At 56.2% G+C, this 15,223-nt stretch overlaps 6 protein-coding genes across 6 annotated transcripts; 3 read left to right on the top strand and 3 right to left on the bottom strand.

Moving 5' to 3' along the window:
• Window positions 1–309: 309 nt before the first annotated feature.
• On the top strand, window positions 310–2,669 carry IWZ02DRAFT_457990 (glycosyl hydrolase family 47-domain-containing protein). Its single transcript, XM_066767976.1, has 2 exons — window positions 310–1,573; window positions 1,618–2,669. The coding sequence occupies exons 1-2, from the start codon at window positions 551–553 to the stop codon at window positions 2,452–2,454; spliced, it is 1,860 nt and encodes a 619-aa protein (XP_066620277.1). The 5' UTR covers window positions 310–550; the 3' UTR covers window positions 2,455–2,669.
• On the bottom strand, window positions 2,670–4,230 carry IWZ02DRAFT_423839 (sodium bile acid symporter family-domain-containing protein). Its single transcript, XM_066765878.1, has 3 exons — window positions 3,804–4,230; window positions 3,579–3,721; window positions 2,670–3,478 (listed from the first exon to the last, which is right to left on the bottom strand). Exons 1-3 carry the CDS (start codon window positions 4,096–4,098, stop codon window positions 2,717–2,719), a joined length of 1,200 nt encoding a protein of 399 aa, XP_066620276.1. The 5' UTR covers window positions 4,099–4,230; the 3' UTR covers window positions 2,670–2,716.
• A 149-nt stretch (window positions 4,231–4,379) lies between these two features.
• Window positions 4,380–5,572, top strand: IWZ02DRAFT_46484 (uncharacterized protein). The gene is made up of 2 exons (XM_066768421.1): window positions 4,380–4,497; window positions 4,560–5,572. The coding sequence occupies exons 1-2, from the start codon at window positions 4,486–4,488 to the stop codon at window positions 5,244–5,246; spliced, it is 699 nt and encodes a 232-aa protein (XP_066620275.1). The 5' UTR covers window positions 4,380–4,485; the 3' UTR covers window positions 5,247–5,572.
• A 976-nt stretch (window positions 5,573–6,548) lies between these two features.
• Window positions 6,549–7,459, bottom strand: IWZ02DRAFT_46450 (uncharacterized protein). The gene has a single exon (XM_066768404.1). It carries the CDS (start codon window positions 7,211–7,213, stop codon window positions 6,650–6,652), a length of 564 nt encoding a protein of 187 aa, XP_066620274.1. The 5' UTR covers window positions 7,214–7,459; the 3' UTR covers window positions 6,549–6,649.
• A 246-nt stretch (window positions 7,460–7,705) lies between these two features.
• On the bottom strand, window positions 7,706–9,546 carry IWZ02DRAFT_492677 (UDP-galactopyranose mutase; the record flags this gene model as incomplete). Its single annotated transcript, XM_066769867.1, has 5 exons — window positions 7,706–8,713; window positions 8,767–9,117; window positions 9,191–9,271; window positions 9,327–9,396; window positions 9,449–9,546. 5 exons carry the CDS (start codon window positions 9,544–9,546, stop codon window positions 7,706–7,708), a joined length of 1,608 nt encoding a protein of 535 aa, XP_066620273.1.
• A 1,616-nt stretch (window positions 9,547–11,162) lies between these two features.
• Window positions 11,163–12,686, top strand: IWZ02DRAFT_435253 (triose-phosphate transporter family-domain-containing protein; the record flags this gene model as incomplete). Its single annotated transcript, XM_066766426.1, has 6 exons — window positions 11,163–11,299; window positions 11,352–11,419; window positions 11,487–11,492; window positions 11,551–11,768; window positions 11,824–12,231; window positions 12,288–12,686. The coding sequence occupies 6 exons, from the start codon at window positions 11,163–11,165 to the stop codon at window positions 12,684–12,686; spliced, it is 1,236 nt and encodes a 411-aa protein (XP_066620272.1).
• Between the last annotated feature and the right edge of the window lie 2,537 nt (window positions 12,687–15,223).

The following is a 15,223-nucleotide window of genomic DNA, read 5'->3' as shown; positions in this document are numbered from 1 at the left end:
CAGCTTCACGGCGATAGAGGCAGAGAATAGCTCGGCAGCGGAGGCCAAATAGCCACGATGTTGCAAGGTCGCTAGGATCGCAGAGGATCAGTTTTTTCCGGAATCCGACGGCACCTTTGTCCTTCCAGATCGATTGGTAAGCAGGGGTGCCCAGAGGAGGAGAAGGAGGATTGAGAGCAGTACAGACGAGTAGCACGGTACGGGATAGTTGAAGCACTGTAGGAGTGATGGTTTCTGAGTCGCAGTGGTTGTCGCTGGTGTTTGGCCGCTCCCATTTGCTGCCTGGCGAGGTCATACACCCCGCAGCTGCCAGGGCATTCCTTCGGCGGAGTTGCATGAGTAAAAATCCCCCCATCAACTCTTCGATTGCGATGCGAAAAAAGTGAAGAGAAAATGACATGATGCCCAACAAACGCGTGCCTTTGATGGGCATGGCCCTCTGCCAATCAAGGATGACCTTACCACGACCCGACAGCTTAATCCGTCGTCAAGTATCCAACGTCAAACATCGCCTTCTACATAGCAACAACCAACCCGACGCAGCAGCACCATGGTAGCCGCAAGGCGCAAGGCCTTTTTGGCGATTGGCGCGTTCGCCGTCTTTGTGCTTTACTTTTCGCATCAGCCTCGTAACTGGCGCGTTCCGTCTCCGTCGGCGCCCGCCTCTCCAATCGGCGCTTCGACCCCGTCCGACGACGACCAAACAAAACTAGACCCTGCCTCGAAGCATCCAAAATTCAGCTGGAGCACTGTCACTCAGCATTATCCCCTTTCGTCCTTTGCTGCGCTGCCCGAGATCAAGCCTGGCACCGACATCCCTCGCATACAGCACGATTTCAATCCGGACGATGAAACATCCGAGGCACGTGACAAGCGTCTCAGGCGTGTCGCTGCCGTTAGAGAAGAATTCAAGCACGCATGGCGTGGCTACAAGAAAAAGGCCTGGCTGAGTGATGAGGTGACACCGCTCACTGGCGGTACCCTCAACACCTTTGGCGGCTGGGCTGCGACCCTCGTTGACTCCCTTGATACACTATGGATCATGGGCCTGCATCAAGAGTTCGAAGATTCGCTGAAAGACATTGAACTGATAGACTTTAGCACGTGCTCTCTCGACGAATTGAATGTCTTTGAGACGACTATTCGCTACCTTGGGGGGTTCCTGGCAGCGTACGATGTCAGCGATGGCAAGTTCCCTTCGCTGCTGGAAAAGGCAAAAGAGATGGGCGAAATGCTGTACAAGGCCTTTGACACGCCCAATCGCATGCCGCTCACCCGCTGGAAGTTCAAGGATGCAGCAGAGGGCGCCAAGCAGGAGGCCGACGACACTGTGCTCTTGGCCGAGATTGGCTCCTTGACTTTGGAGTTTACACGTCTAAGCCAGGTCACTGGAGATTCCAAGTATTACGATGCCATTGCGAGGATCACGAATCTATTTGAAGAGCAGCAAAACCAGACGAAACTTCCCGGCATGTGGCCAGTCGTGGTGAACGCCAAGACACTCGACTTCAAATCCTACAATGGATTCACGATTGGTGGCATGGCCGACTCCATGTACGAATATCTGCCCAAGGTATGTTTTTTCCGTTCAGCAAAGGCTGTCCTAACGCAGCAAAGCAACACTTGCTTCTTGGCGGCGCCACGCCTCAATACGAAAAGCTCTACTCCAACTCGGTTTCTCCTATCAAGAAGTACATGCTGTACCGCCCTATGGTTCCCAAAAACGAATCGATACTCATGGTTGGGGACGTGAGCCCAGACGGCAAATTGCCACCAAAAAAGGTGTGGCTCGAGCCCAAGAACCAACACCTGACTTGCTTCGCCGGCGGCATGTTCGCTGTTGGCGGAAAGATCTTCAAGTCGGAGGAAGACGTTGACGTGGGCTGGAACCTCACCCAAGGCTGCCTGTGGGCATACGACAACAACGCCAACGGTATCATGCCCGAAATCATGTACACGGTGCCGTGCGACTCGAAAGAAAAGTGCGGCTGGGACTACGAGACGTGGCGAGACGCCATCGAAAAGGCCTACGCGCCCGACGTGGAGAAGACGGGGAAGACGCACCACTCGGCCGAGGAGCTATTCGAAAAGCACCACCTGCGCGAGGGCATCGCCAAAATCGCCGACCCGCGCTACATCCTGCGGCCCGAGGCCATCGAGTCGGTGTTTGTGCTGTACCGCGTCACGGGCCACGACACGCTGCAAGACCGTGGCTGGGACATGTTTGACCGCATCGTCAAGGTTACCCGAACGCCTATTGCGCACGCGGCGCTCGACGACGTCACGACGCCAAAGGTTGAGAAGGCCGACCGCATGGAGAGCTTCTGGCTTGCTGAGACGCTCAAGTACTTTTACTTGTTGTTTTCGGAACCTAACGTCATCAGCTTGGACGAATACGTGTTGAATACAGAGGCACATCCGTTGAAGAGGCCATCGCCACCAAAGGGCGACTAGTCGATTCTTGGATTTGTCTCTATCAAGTCTCTGTTGGATTGAGGCTTTGTTTGAATATTTGGTAATCATGTTGGCAAGTTTTTGGGACCGGAGTTGTACATCTTCATTAAATGTGCCTTGGGTAACAGTGTTGGTTCTACGACATCTAATGAGGGCCGAGGTAGGCAAAATTTCAAAAAAAAAAACTCTTGGATTTGGTTAATGTTTGATGTTGCAATCGCTCCCAAAGTCATGGATCTTGATAAGCAGACGCCGCGAACTCTCAATTCTTCCAATCCCATGTGCTACCAATCCACTTGACCAAGTACACCAGTGCAAGCAACACCGGCACCTCAATCAGCGGGCCCACAGTCGCCGCAAGCGCCTGATCGCTCGCCGGACCAAACGTTGCAATGGCCACGGCAATGGCGAGTTCAAAATTATTGCTCGCCGCCGTAAAGCTCTGAGTCACAGCAAGACCATAGCCAAATCGCAGCCTCCGCGCCACACACAGAGTCAGGAAAAAGATGATGGCAAAGTAGACGACCAGCGGCGCAGCGACGCGCACTACGGCGACAATCTGCTGCACGACGCGCGCGCCCTGCGACGCAAAGAGGACGAGAATGGTGTAGAGCAGGCCGAGCAGGCTCCACGGCGCGGCGAAGGGCAAAAAGACGCCCTCGTACCACGCGGGGCCGGCCAGGCGCCGCAGCGCGACGCGCGTCAGCACCGCGACGCCCAGCGGGATGCCGAGGAAGACGGCGACGCTCGTTGCCACGATCGAGTAGGGGGCGGCGGCGGCGGTCAACCCGTCGCCGCCGCCCCCTGAGCGGCTGATGACTTGGATGAAGAGCACGGCGAGCGGCGCGAAGAGCAGCATTTGCAGCAGCGAGTTGACGGCGACGAGCAGCGCGCAGTAGTCGGCGTCGCCGCCCGCGAGGCTGTTCCAGATGAGCACCATGGCAATGCAGCGTCCCAGGCCGACCAGTATCAGACCGGTGCGCAGGTCGCTCTTGTCGGGCAGGAAGGCCCAGGCGAGGCCGAGCTGTACAAGCGTCTTTTGATCAGCTAGGTAGTTTCCAGCGCATTCTGAGGCCGCATTGTTGGGGGTTTGGAGAAAAGGAGACAGACAGGAGGTTCCTTACCATGAGCAGGGGCGCCACAATCCAATTCACGCCGACACTGAAGCCAATCTGAATCCACAGACGGCGCTGCCGGACGGCGCGGTGCAGCGTCTCGTACTGTACCTTGCATAGGATCGGGTACATCATGACGAGCAGACCGACAGCTATAACAAATACAATACAGAGCCCTTCAATCAGCAAGTCCGCCACGGAGGCTTTGACACTGCCATTGTGCTGTTTACGTACCTATTGGAACAGACACGCCAGCAAACTCGCCCTTTTGCAGCGCGCGGCCTGTCGCGGGGACAAAGTTGCCTAGCAGGATGCCGACGGCCATGGCGAGCAGGATCCATGCCGCGAGAAAGCGGTCGAGGTAGCCCAGCGATTGGAAGGCTGATGTCTTTTTATTGTCATTGTTGATGTTATGAGCTGATATCGACTCTTGTTTCTCCGGATCAGGAGGCGGTGATGCAGGTGTTTGGTTGTGGGTTTTGATGTTGGTGGGAGTGGTCGTCTCGATTGGTGGTTCTGGGGGAATCATTGTGCTGGTCTGGTGCTTGCGTGGGAGGATGAAGTGAGGAATGATTGGTGAGATGATTGAAACAACTTTGTCGACAAGTGAATGCAGTGACAAGTAATTTGGTTCAAGATTCTGCAATGGTGTTTCCGCATCTTGACTTTCATGAACAGGCGCGAGGTAGTTGTGGTAGAGGCAGACTTCGAATAAAGCTGTCTGTCACTGATTGACTCTGATTGGCTAGCCTTGGAGAACACTGCAAGGTGTGGAGCTAGTCGCCCCCGGCTAGGCCCTTTTGCGGCTCCCATCACCTCTTCAGCACATGCTGCTATCTTAGTCTTGTCAAACCTGGCAAACAGTTGCTTGCTCAGCAAAACACCGTCGTAGCCTCACTCCCACCTCCGCGCCGCAATGGCGCGCAAGGTTTGTCCACACGCCCCCAAACCCCACCATCCCCATCCGTCCCTCTCACATCTCGACCACAGAAATCCACCCTCCCGCTCTCCGTCCGCCAGCGCGACAACCAGCGCCGCTCGCGAGCCCAACAAAAAGAGCACGTCGCACAGCTGCAGCAAAAACTACTAGCATTCGATCGGCGCGGTGTGCAGGCCACGGCGGCAGTCCAGCAGGCGGCCCGCGCCGTTGCAGACGAGAATCGCCTTCTGCGCGAGTTGCTGGCGCGGCGCGGCGTCCTGAGGGACGAGGTTGACGAGTTCTTGTCGAAACAGAGGAGGCACGAGGTGGAAGGGGCGTTGGTGCCGGGCTGTAGCAGTGGTGGTGACGGGCTTGAATCAACAACGTCGACGACAACGCGTGCACAAACGACGCAGACCTCGACCCAAAGTCCCATCAGCGTCGTTGAACCTGTCGCCGCTGCCACTCCCTCCACAGCTCTTCCACACGCCTACGACCGCCCTGCCAATAACTTCCCACCGCCCCAACCTCACAGCGAGACCACCGGGCAGGAAATGTCATGCGCCGAAGCCGCAGCCATCATGGCAGCGATGCGCGGCGGGCAGCATCACGGCGGCGGCGGCGGCGGCGTTGGCGGCAGCTACGACGACGACCTGGAGCAGGCGCGGCGCGAGTTGGGCTGCGCCGCCGACGCGCTGCTCATGAGCTGTCGGATAAGGAACGTGAGGTTTATGGATGTGTTGGGTCGAGGGTCGTAGGTAGGGAGAGGATCGCGTTACTCTCTATTTTCCTTCCCGAGAAGAGTTGATTGACGGTACACTTGTCTCCACCAGCAATGAGGCGCGCGGTGCCTGCAGGACTCTCGCGCATGATAGGCTACAGGCAGTCAATGTGCCTGCTCGCTCGCGTCAGGCATTAGTGGTGAGGACGGGATGCTGAGCATACGCGAGACAGGTGGAACTCAATCGTCGACTCGATATAATTGCAGCGGAGGCATCATGACCGGGTAAACAAGCACCTCATCTCTCCACCAATAACCACCAGCGTCCATCACTTGGCTGAGGTGTTGATCTTGCGGCAATTAACCCCAAACACTCGCAAATCCGCAGGGGGCCGCTGGCGAAGTACGGCGACCAGCAACAACTGGAACGACTCAAGTTGACACGAGACTGACTGGCGACGATGACGACGACGACGCGCTTGGTTCGCAAAACAAAACAACGTGCAAGTCAAGCGCTCGCGCAGTATAAGGACTCGGAACGGCAGCGACAGAGAATGAAACGCCGCCCGCGTGCGTGCTGCCCGTCTCACATGTCCTCGCGTCTTGCTTCCTCTACCTTCTTCTTGCTACCTAACTACAATATGGTCTTTGCGCATGCGCATGGACGGGGCGGATAGGTACCTAATGAATGTGCCGGACAGACGTTGCAACGTGCGTGCAGTACAACGACAATCAGCTCCTCGGCTCGACCCGACTTGACTCGACTGCGCTGCCGAGCACCACGCACCGCACTCACACCATCACGACTCTCGCCTCCAAACGCCGTGTCGATTGTCTCGTACACACACTCTTCCCCATCTCTACGTACAACACACCTACACACGCCCCGGCAACAACCAAGAGCCGTTGCCCGTTGGGTCTAATAAGCCTAAAAGTAGAACAGAACACTACATTTTCACCACGACCCATGAACCCAGCCAATGAATCCCCGTCATCGACGACCAATCCGAAATCCAACCGCGCCCAAAGTCGATGACGACATCACATCACGGGCCTCCTGTCCTGACCGGTACTAGCAGGTACCTAGGTACATACCTTGGGGTGTTGGGGAGGTGAAGCCAAGTGTCCAATTCGCCGCGGCGAACAAAGGAAAAAAAAAAAAAACGAAAGAAAAGAAAAATCGTTCCTGACTTTTTTTTTTTTTTTTTTACCTCCGGTGCTTCCTTGCATGCATTCATTGACCGCGTAGCTGAGCACACATGCAGATACGTAGTTGGCTAGCTGACTCAATTTGTATCACTCGTCTCCTCAACCGGGCGCATTTTTCAACCAACATGGCCGACGACGACACCAGACTACGTGATGATGAAGTGACTGAGCGATGCTGCCATTGCTCGCCTTCTTACGGATCGTCTCCACTGTATCTACTGCTATCGTGAGCTAAGCTGAGTAGCAGCAGCTTGAACAGTCAGACAGGCAGACAAGCAGCTGAAAGGCACAAACAAAGCACCGCCCACCTTGCCTATGCCAACCACTCACAATAACAAGAAGCACAAGCCATGATGTGGATGGCGGAGCAAAGCGTCCGGACGTGTCCGTCCAACCAGGTCGTCTGCGCAGAGCACATGTACCTGGTGCGTGTGTATGCCATTGGTGCAAACATCGATACTCTCCCTTCAACTCAGCCGCAAAGAAAGGAAGGGAGCTAACTATTCGGCTGCCGCTTGCTGCGGCGCATGCAATGCAGATGCAGATGCAATGCATGAGCATCAAACAGCTGTTTCGTTTCAAAAGATGGGTGCTATGGTGCTGTGCTTCCTCCCGTCCGCTCCGCGCCGAGACGGAGACTGCAGCCCATTCAGGAACCAAGTTCCGACAGTCGTCACCAGACGAAAAACAGAAAAGTACATACTCAAACATTGTTCTGAATCGTGTCCGTTTTTCGAAGGAAAAAAAAAAAAAAACCAAAAAAAAAAAAGGGATTCCATGACCCACGCCACTCATTCATGTGCGCAGATATAGGAGTGTGGCGTTCTAAGCAGACAGACATGTCATGATGCTCGCTCTACCGTCTCTTTCTCTTCTCCTTTCCATGCTTCTTCCCCGACTCTCTCTCCACGTAATCAAAATCTTTTTATGTTGGTGGCACTCTGCAAAAGAAGATCCCATCTAATGCGACATGCGGCCAAAAGGGAGGAGAAAAAATAAAAAGGTACAAAAAAGGTTTATCTCTAAAGTGCCAGCATGCCAAGTAAAGAGAGCGGGCGAGAAGGGGAAAAAAAGGTCGAAAGTGCCCAAGTAAAAGAGTAAAACACATCCTTCGTCGATATCCTGAGACCTTCTCTAATCGTTCGTGCTCAAAAACCGTGACGTGGCTCCTGAAAGTCTGTATTCATGCTTTCCTCCACCCAGAAAAAAGTGGCACATACCTGCGCCTCCCCATTTATCCAAGCGCCTCGAAACCCCGCAGTTTGAATAAGTGAAAGGGTATCACATTTACTGCTTCAGGGTCTTGAAGTACTGGGGGCCCTCAGTCAGGCGCTTCTCCGTGTTGGCGCGGCCGTTGACAAAGTCGGGATAGTTGAGCGTCAGCTCGACCTGGCCGTTGACAATGTTGTCGACAGCCTCAACACCCAGCATGAACGAGTGGTCCTGGTTGCCGACCTCGTACTTCCACGAGCCGAAGCGGCCGCGGGACCAAATGTCGCGGGACTGGAGCTTGGGCAGGAGCTGCTTCAGGACACCGTCACGCTCCAGGCTGGGGGTAGGGTAGCCGTGGTCGAAGGCGCGGTGGTAGGTCGAGACAATCTCGTCCTCGGGCTTGAGCATCTCGGTGTTGACGAGACCCTGGATGCTGTCCTTGAGCAGGTTCTCGACGTCGACGGGCTTCATGCCGGACTGCGAGACCTCCAACATGATGGACCAGTAGGGACCCTCCTTGGGCTCGGAGCTGGTCTTCTCACCGTTGGCGCGGTAAAGAGTGGGCAGCTTCTCAGAGGCCTGGGGCTGGTTGTAGGGCGAGTAGTTTGAGAAGATGGTGGCGCGGTAGAAGGGGCAGTCGCTCTCGGGAAAGTAGAGCCAGCACTTGTCACCAATGCGCTCGGGGCGCTCACCACGGATACCAACACCAACGACGTGGGTGGTCGAGTAGTAGAGACCCTTGGTCAGGTCAACAAGTTCCTTGTCGCCCATGGCGTCGGCCAAGAAGTCGACCGACATGGTCGAGACGAGCTGTTTGTAGTGGACGGTGGTGCCATCCTTCAGGGTGACCTTCTTGGCGTCGGCGTCGACCTTGGTGACGGTCGAGTTGGGGCCGTAGCGGGTCTTCTCCTTGGGTAGAGTATTGGCGACAGCCTTCCAGATGCCACCGGTACCGTCGCGGGCAGGGAAGCGGAAGGTGGCGTTGGGGCCCCAGTTGCCGGCAGCCTTCTGGAGGATGACGTTCTTGGTGACGGTCTTGAGGTCAGGAGCAGCGACACGCTCGCCGAGCCAGGCGCATTGCATCTGTGTAGCGTCAGTACGCGCGCCTGAGCGTTGGGTCCAGTTCAATTACGCACCTTGGTGGTAGGCACAGCCCACACCTTGTAGTTGTAGGGCCTCATGAAGAGGTCGGCAATACCAGTGCCCATCATGCGCACAATCCACTCATCAAAGTCCTTGGGCTTGGAGTTGGAGACGCGGGCCTCGAGGGCGGCGTCAATCATGCCATCCATGCACTTGACCTGCTCCTCCTTGGGAAGCATGGAAATGTTGTTCTGGAAGGGGTACGGGACCCAGAGGCCCTTGCAGCGGACATAGGAGATGCGCTGATGGGTGTACCAGTCCGAGTCGTTGGGCAGAGCCTCGTTGATGCAGTCGTCAAAGTACTTGTAGTGGGAGAAGATGACGTGGCCACCGACATCGTAGAGCTGAGCTGGTCAGCGCAATTGGAGGAAGGGCAGATCCCCCAGATTTGGCGGGGTTGGAATGTGGGAGACTCACGAAGCCCTCGGGGGTCGTATCGGTCGAGGCAAGACCACCAGGAGTCTCGTTGGAGTCGATGATCATCCACGAGGGGCCATCCTGCAAATGGAAGGTCAGCGAGGGTGTGCAGGGAGAAACGAGCAGGAGGACGTACGATGTGGTTGAGGCGCTTGGCAGCACCGAGACCAGTAGGACCGGCGCCAATGACGAGGACGTCGACGGAGCTGCGAGGCTATTAGCGGTGGAGGGCGAGAGCGAAACGAAGAGGCAACGTACATGTCTTCCTTGGACATGGTGAAGGCGGATGAGGCGTGGTCAAAGATTTCCTGGAAGCTGGGAACTCTTTTGAGGGTGTTGCGGGCCAAGGTGAGCATGCGGGAGAGGGAAGAGCTTTTAATGTTGGTCGGGAGCAGAGGATAAGGGGAGGCGAGGGTGGTGGACAGGCACTGGCAGTCGAAATATGGGACGGGTAGTTTATCCTTCGGACGGCCAAATTGGGAGCAGGAGCAGGAGCACCAGGAGCGGGAGCGGGAGCTCGGGCCAGGGCAGGTGCAAAAGGTGCGCAACAGTCGGGCAGTCGCAGGCGGGCAGGCAGGACACACAGACAGAGAGACAGACAGACAGACAGACACCTCTCCAGGCCAGGATGTGTGGCCGTGCGCTGGAGCTGTCTGGGCAGTGTTTCCTTTCAGTGGCCGTGGCCCCCGTTTCAAAGGCCAGTGGGCAGAAGAAGGGAAGGGAGAAAAGGGGGATCGACGTCGAGCAGATTGACTCGCCGAGTCATGATGCACAGCACTTTGCTCTCACAAACGTCAACCACAGCACCAAGCACCAGCTTCTCAGGTCTGCTCAACCTCGTCGCCTCTGCGCCACATCTGATTCCTGCCCATTTCCCTTTTTTCCTTTTTCCCCTCCCTCTATTCTACACTGCGCGGCCGCCAGGACAGGTGTCCACACGGCGGGACAATGTGCGTCGGCCTGGCCTAGGTCGTCTTGTCGGGATACCGAATGATGGTCGTAGCTGCAAGGACCTGGTGCCGTCATGGACCCACCACGCCCTCCTCACCTCCAGCCCTCAGGTCCGTCGCAATTTCTAGCTCTTCTATTTCAGCATCAGGGCCACGAGGGCCTGCGAGGGATTGACGTTGCCAACTGTGTTACCGAGATAAGACGCCAGGGCTGCTTAGCTCAGGTCAAGTGAAGAAACAACCCTCGCTGGCTGCAGGTACTACATGTACAAGCCAGGTTGCATTGAGTGCCCGTCGTATGCACCTAAGACGCGGCAGGCTGGTACCGTAAGTGGTAGCTGGCTGCTAGCTGCTGGCTGTTCCCGCTGCCGGCTGAGTGTCCGCCGCCCGCCCTCGTCTCCGCCGCCTGTGCGGTGCTGAGCTGGTAGGTACCTGTGGTGCGGGTGCGGGTGCCCTCTCCACCACGTCCAATTCGTCCTCAGCATCCAAGCAAGGCCGACAGCAAATCTGGGCCCTCGTTACACCCGTGCTGGCTGGCTGTGACGAGCAAAAAAAAAAAAAAAAAAAGAGTGGACACTCTGCCTGTGGTCCCCTCGCCGTTTGATGACCCGTGGGAGCCAACCATACAGCTTACGCGCAATCCGAGTCGCCCCCAGCCCCGGCCCCAGCCAATCATGCCCTGCCCGGCCTTTTCTCTCATAACCAACGAGCCACCACCACCTCAGCACCATCAACGCTTCCTCTCCTGAACACTCCATCCAAACCTTCCAAAACCACAACCCCCCCCCCCCTCCTCCACCACTCTAAACCACCGCCCTCCCCCCCCCCTCTCGTACGCTCGTTCGACCTCTGTGTCCCATTCCTCTCCTCCCTTGCCGCGCGGCCCAGTCCTCCGTCCAAGCGCCTCCTACCGCTGCGCCAGACGACAAGACGAGAAGCATCCGCGCCTCCATCCTCCCTCCTCATCCTCCACACCCGTCCGTCCTCTCTCTCTCTCTCTCTCCCGACACTCCACCACAGCAATGGCCGACGAGAAGACGAGAAGCTCGGGCGAGAGCCCCCGCGAAGCTGCTGCCAACGCGACGCTGCCCACTGTTAACCCAGACGCTGTCCAGCCCGAACCGCCCAAGCCCACCTTCCACCCCGCCGTCTACATTGCGTGAGTCGACTTGGACTGCGACCATGCCGCCCGTTTGCTGACTGCTTCGCAGCACCTGGATCTCGTTGAGTTCCAGCGTCATCGTCTTCAACAAATGGATCCTCGACACCGCTGGCTTCAGTAAGCTCTCCCTTGACACCCCCCGCTTAACAAACAACACCTGGCTAACTTTTTTTTCTTCACACAGGATACCGTACGTATTCCATCGACTCGACGCACCATTGAAGCAACATGCCTAACTCCATTTGCAGCCATTTTCCTGACCACATGGCACCTGACGTTTGCGACCATCATGACCCAGTCGCTCGCTCGCTTCACCAGCGTCCTGGACTCGCGCAAGAAGGTGCCGATGAACGGCCGCGTTTATCTCCGCGCCATCGTTCCCATTGGCATATTCTTCAGTATGAGTTTGATCTGCGGTAACCAGGCTTACCTGTATCTCTCGGTTGCCTTCATCCAGATGCTCAAGGTGGGTCTTTGCTGCTCCACTGTCGACAGCACGCCAGTTTCTGACCGCCAGACAGGCCACCACCCCCGTCGCCGTTCTCCTGGCCACCTGGTCGCTTGGTGTCGCACCCCCCAACATGCGCACCCTCGGCAATGTCTCCTTTATCGTCATCGGTGTCATCATTGCCTCTTTTGGTGAAATCAAGTTCAACATGACTGGCTTCCTCTACCAGGCCGGTGGCATTGCTTTCGAGGCTGTCCGCCTGGTCATGGTCCAGCGCCTGCTCAGCTCCGCCGAGTTCAAGATGGACCCGCTCGTCTCGCTCTACTACTACGCGCCGGCTTGCGCCATCATGAACGGTGTCGTCTGCTTGTTCAGCGAGCTGCCGCGCATGACCATGGCTGACATCTGGGGCGTCGGTGCTTTTACGCTTCTGGCCAACGCCCTCGTTGCCTTCCTTCTCAACGTCTCGGTCGTGTTCCTGGTATGTCAAGAAACTCGGCGGCACAATCGCGGCCAAATCGCGCTAACCCTCTGCAGATTGGCAAGACTTCGTCCCTCGTCCTCACCCTGTCCGGTGTCCTCAAGGATATTCTCCTCGTCTTTGCCTCGATGCTCATCTTCCGTGACCCCGTCTCCGGCCTCCAGGCCTTTGGTTACAGCATTGCCCTCAGCGGTCTCGTCTACTACAAGCTCGGTGCCGAGAAGCTCAAGGAGTACGTTGGCCAGGGCGGCCGCGCCTGGGCCGAGTACGGCTCGCGCCACCCCGCTCTTCGCAAGCTCATCGTCTTTGGCATCACCATCTTCATCGTCTTCGTCCTCCTCGGCGGCCTCGCTCCCCACTTTGCGCCCGAGTACGACCAGTACGCCAAGAACAAGCTCGGTTCCCTCCTCGGCGAGAGCACCGGCAGTCTCCCCGCCAACCCCAACGGCGCCTAAGCGCGCGCCTTTGCTGGACTCGAGCTGTTCAAATATCTTTTTGGCTTGTACCTAGGGGACGGATTCGACGCACGACCGGTCGCGCTTCACTTTTACCCTTTTTCGGCAAAACGAGATGAAACGCCCGCGTCTTATGAACTTTTAGACGGACTTTTTTTTAATCAAAATCACCAACACCCACAAAGAGACGCTCGGACTGCCGCTGCCGCAGTAGTTGCAGCCACTGTGCTTTGAGAAGACTGCGCGCGCACCTGAGCGACTTTTTCACTTCTACGGCGGGATTCGAGAAGGGGCTCATACTGTGTGAGAAGCGAGGAGGCTGTTAGAAGGTCAAGGAAAGAAAGCTAGGGAAGGGTGGGCAAGGACTGGAACGAAGGGATCCTCGCAGGCTGTATGGAACTGGGCTCTCTCTTTTTCCCTTCGACTTTTTCTCTCGTCGACTTTTTCTTCCTCTTTTGGGATGCAATGATCACAATTCAACACAGAAGACACAACACACATCAACACAGACATGAACACAAACATCTCACAGTTTTTCCCTCAAAACAACCACAAAATGGGCAAAAATGGAAATATGCACAACTTGTTTCAACAGTGGCTTTTTGGTTTTTTTCGTTTTGTTTTTTGTTTGGTCACGGCGGAGCAGCAGGACCGGTTTGACTGGTTGGTTGGGTGGCTTGCTTGCATTTTCTTTCTGGGGTTCCGGAGGTTGGGCTGATGGGATGAATTGTTGCATTTCTTTTGGACTGCGGCACTGATTGGGAGGATGATTGATTGTGGTCGTCTTTGTCGATAGGTGGAGTGCGTGCGGAATTAGTGATGAACTCTCTAACCATGTTTTTACTGTCGTGGCAGTAGTGGTGAGATATTCCAGAAACCTGCCAGCGTATGTGTGCGATGATTGTGTTGTCGTTGTTGTTGTCATATTGACCGGGGGGGGGTTTACATAGATAGGTTTATTTTTGGCACGAACACATGTCCGTATAGGTACAGTACATGCGGAGAAGGAAGGAAGGGAAGGGAAGGGGAGAGCAGAAGCGAGGAAAGGAGGCAGAGAGACAGACACTGCAGGGTCCTGACCTAGGTAAGGTCGAGTGGAGGATCTGCTGCACTGCCGCCGCCGCCGCCGCCGCCGCTGGCCGCTGCGCAGTTGCATATACGAGCGCAGCGCAACTCTGCTTCTACTTATTTATTTATGCGATGCGTGCGTGCGTGCGTGCGGACGTGGGTGCCGTGGTGGCATGTGTGGGTGGCGAGTGTGGAGTACGGGGTATGAAACGAGGGGTGGTGGTGACGCGTCCTCGTATGCAATCTGCCTGCACTGCGCAAAGTGTCTACGGCAAGTTTTTATGCTGCATGTGCGTATGCAGGCAGGCAGGCAGGCGTGAGGAAAAGACGGAGTTGAATGACCTCTGAAAACTAGAAAGCTGTCCAAACACCTTGGGCTGTCCCAAATGCCTGAAGTTTGCGATCGGAGTAGGCAGGCAGGCAGGCATGCACGCACGCACGCACGCACGCTCGCTCGCTCGCTCGCTTATGGACAACTGGTCTGTCCGGCAGTCAGATCAAGAATATCCAAGCAACCAAGTCATTCATTCAGCCTCTCCTCTGTCGCTAGGATCCATCTCATCGACAAACCTTTTTTTTTTTTTTTTTTCCTTTTTTTTTTCTCCCTACTCCTCTGAAGGTCTGGCTTAGGCCTCGCGTCTCAGGGACCGGCCCGCCTCGCATCACATCGGCATCGCATCGGCATCGCGCAGCACACACGCACGCACGCATCCATCTGAGATGAGAGGGTGGGTGGAAGGGACAGGCAGGGCAGGTAGATAGGCAAGCACCGATGTCGAGTCGCATCGGACCGAGCAAGGCAGTACGGTTAACACCTTGATAGGTATGTCGGGGCCTTATTGGAGGTGATTTTGAGTCGGAAATAAGGTTTAAAAGAAAGCAGAAAACGGCCGGGCGGGGGCTCATGATGATGACGATGTTCGCTTGGTCGGCTGCTTGGCTCGTGGATTGAGTAGCAGTGCTCATTATTCCGCCGTCTCTCCATGCCGTCGGCGCAATCATACAGTCGTCTGCACATACATGGACATCTACTTCAATGACTGTCATTGGCTTCAACACCCCGCGCGCCGCTTCATTAACATCCTGCAAACTCTGAGACTTCCTCTCGATACGGCTTCTTCACGGCGGCTCTTGCTGTCTGCAAGCCGGTACCATCCCTCCACCAAGGTATGCACCTACTGCCCTTCCCCACGACACGACCGAGCGTCGCCCGGCGGAGCGCAGCGGAGCGGGGCCCGCTGCCGCGGCGGAGAGTGTTCCGCCGCTCGCATGTGAAGTGCATCCGGCCGGCGGCGTTGTTCTATACCTGACAAACGGATTTTGCACTTCTGCAGGAGGGACAGAACAAAAAAGTGTGGCTGGGCGGGTTGACGCGCGACGCGCCTGAGCCGTTAAATGTCAATCAGGGACGCAACATAAAGGTGCTGGCTGTCCTTGCATGCACATGACAGACACAGCATGCAGATCAA

Source organism: Phyllosticta citriasiana (assembly GCF_038021145.1).
Source record: "Phyllosticta citriasiana strain CBS 120426 chromosome Unknown IWZ02scaffold_11, whole genome shotgun sequence".
In the NCBI taxonomy this organism is placed as follows: domain Eukaryota; kingdom Fungi; phylum Ascomycota; class Dothideomycetes; order Botryosphaeriales; family Phyllostictaceae; genus Phyllosticta; species Phyllosticta citriasiana.
Note: the sequence above shows the minus strand (reverse complement) of the source record. Positions and strands in the feature narration are given on the sequence as shown.

Excerpts from the sequence above, each read along its gene's own strand:
- IWZ02DRAFT_457990 (XM_066767976.1), top strand. The coding sequence starts at position 551 with ATGGTAGCCGCAAGGCGCAAGGCCTTTTTGGCGATTGGCGCGTTCGCC. Across the intron at positions 1,574-1,617 it reads TGTACGAATATCTGCCCAAG|CAACACTTGCTTCTTGGCGG; the intron begins GTATGTTTTTTC and ends AACGCAGCAAAG.
- IWZ02DRAFT_423839 (XM_066765878.1), bottom strand. The coding sequence starts at position 4,098 with ATGATTCCCCCAGAACCACCAATCGAGACGACCACTCCCACCAACATC. Across the intron at positions 3,722-3,803 it reads TGGCGTGTCTGTTCCAATAG|CTGTCGGTCTGCTCGTCATG; the intron begins GTACGTAAACAG and ends TATTTGTTATAG. Across the intron at positions 3,479-3,578 it reads TTGTGGCGCCCCTGCTCATG|CTCGGCCTCGCCTGGGCCTT; the intron begins GTAAGGAACCTC and ends ACGCTTGTACAG.
- IWZ02DRAFT_46450 (XM_066768404.1), bottom strand. The coding sequence starts at position 7,213 with ATGAGTGGCGTGGGTCATGGAATCCCTTTTTTTTTTTTGGTTTTTTTT.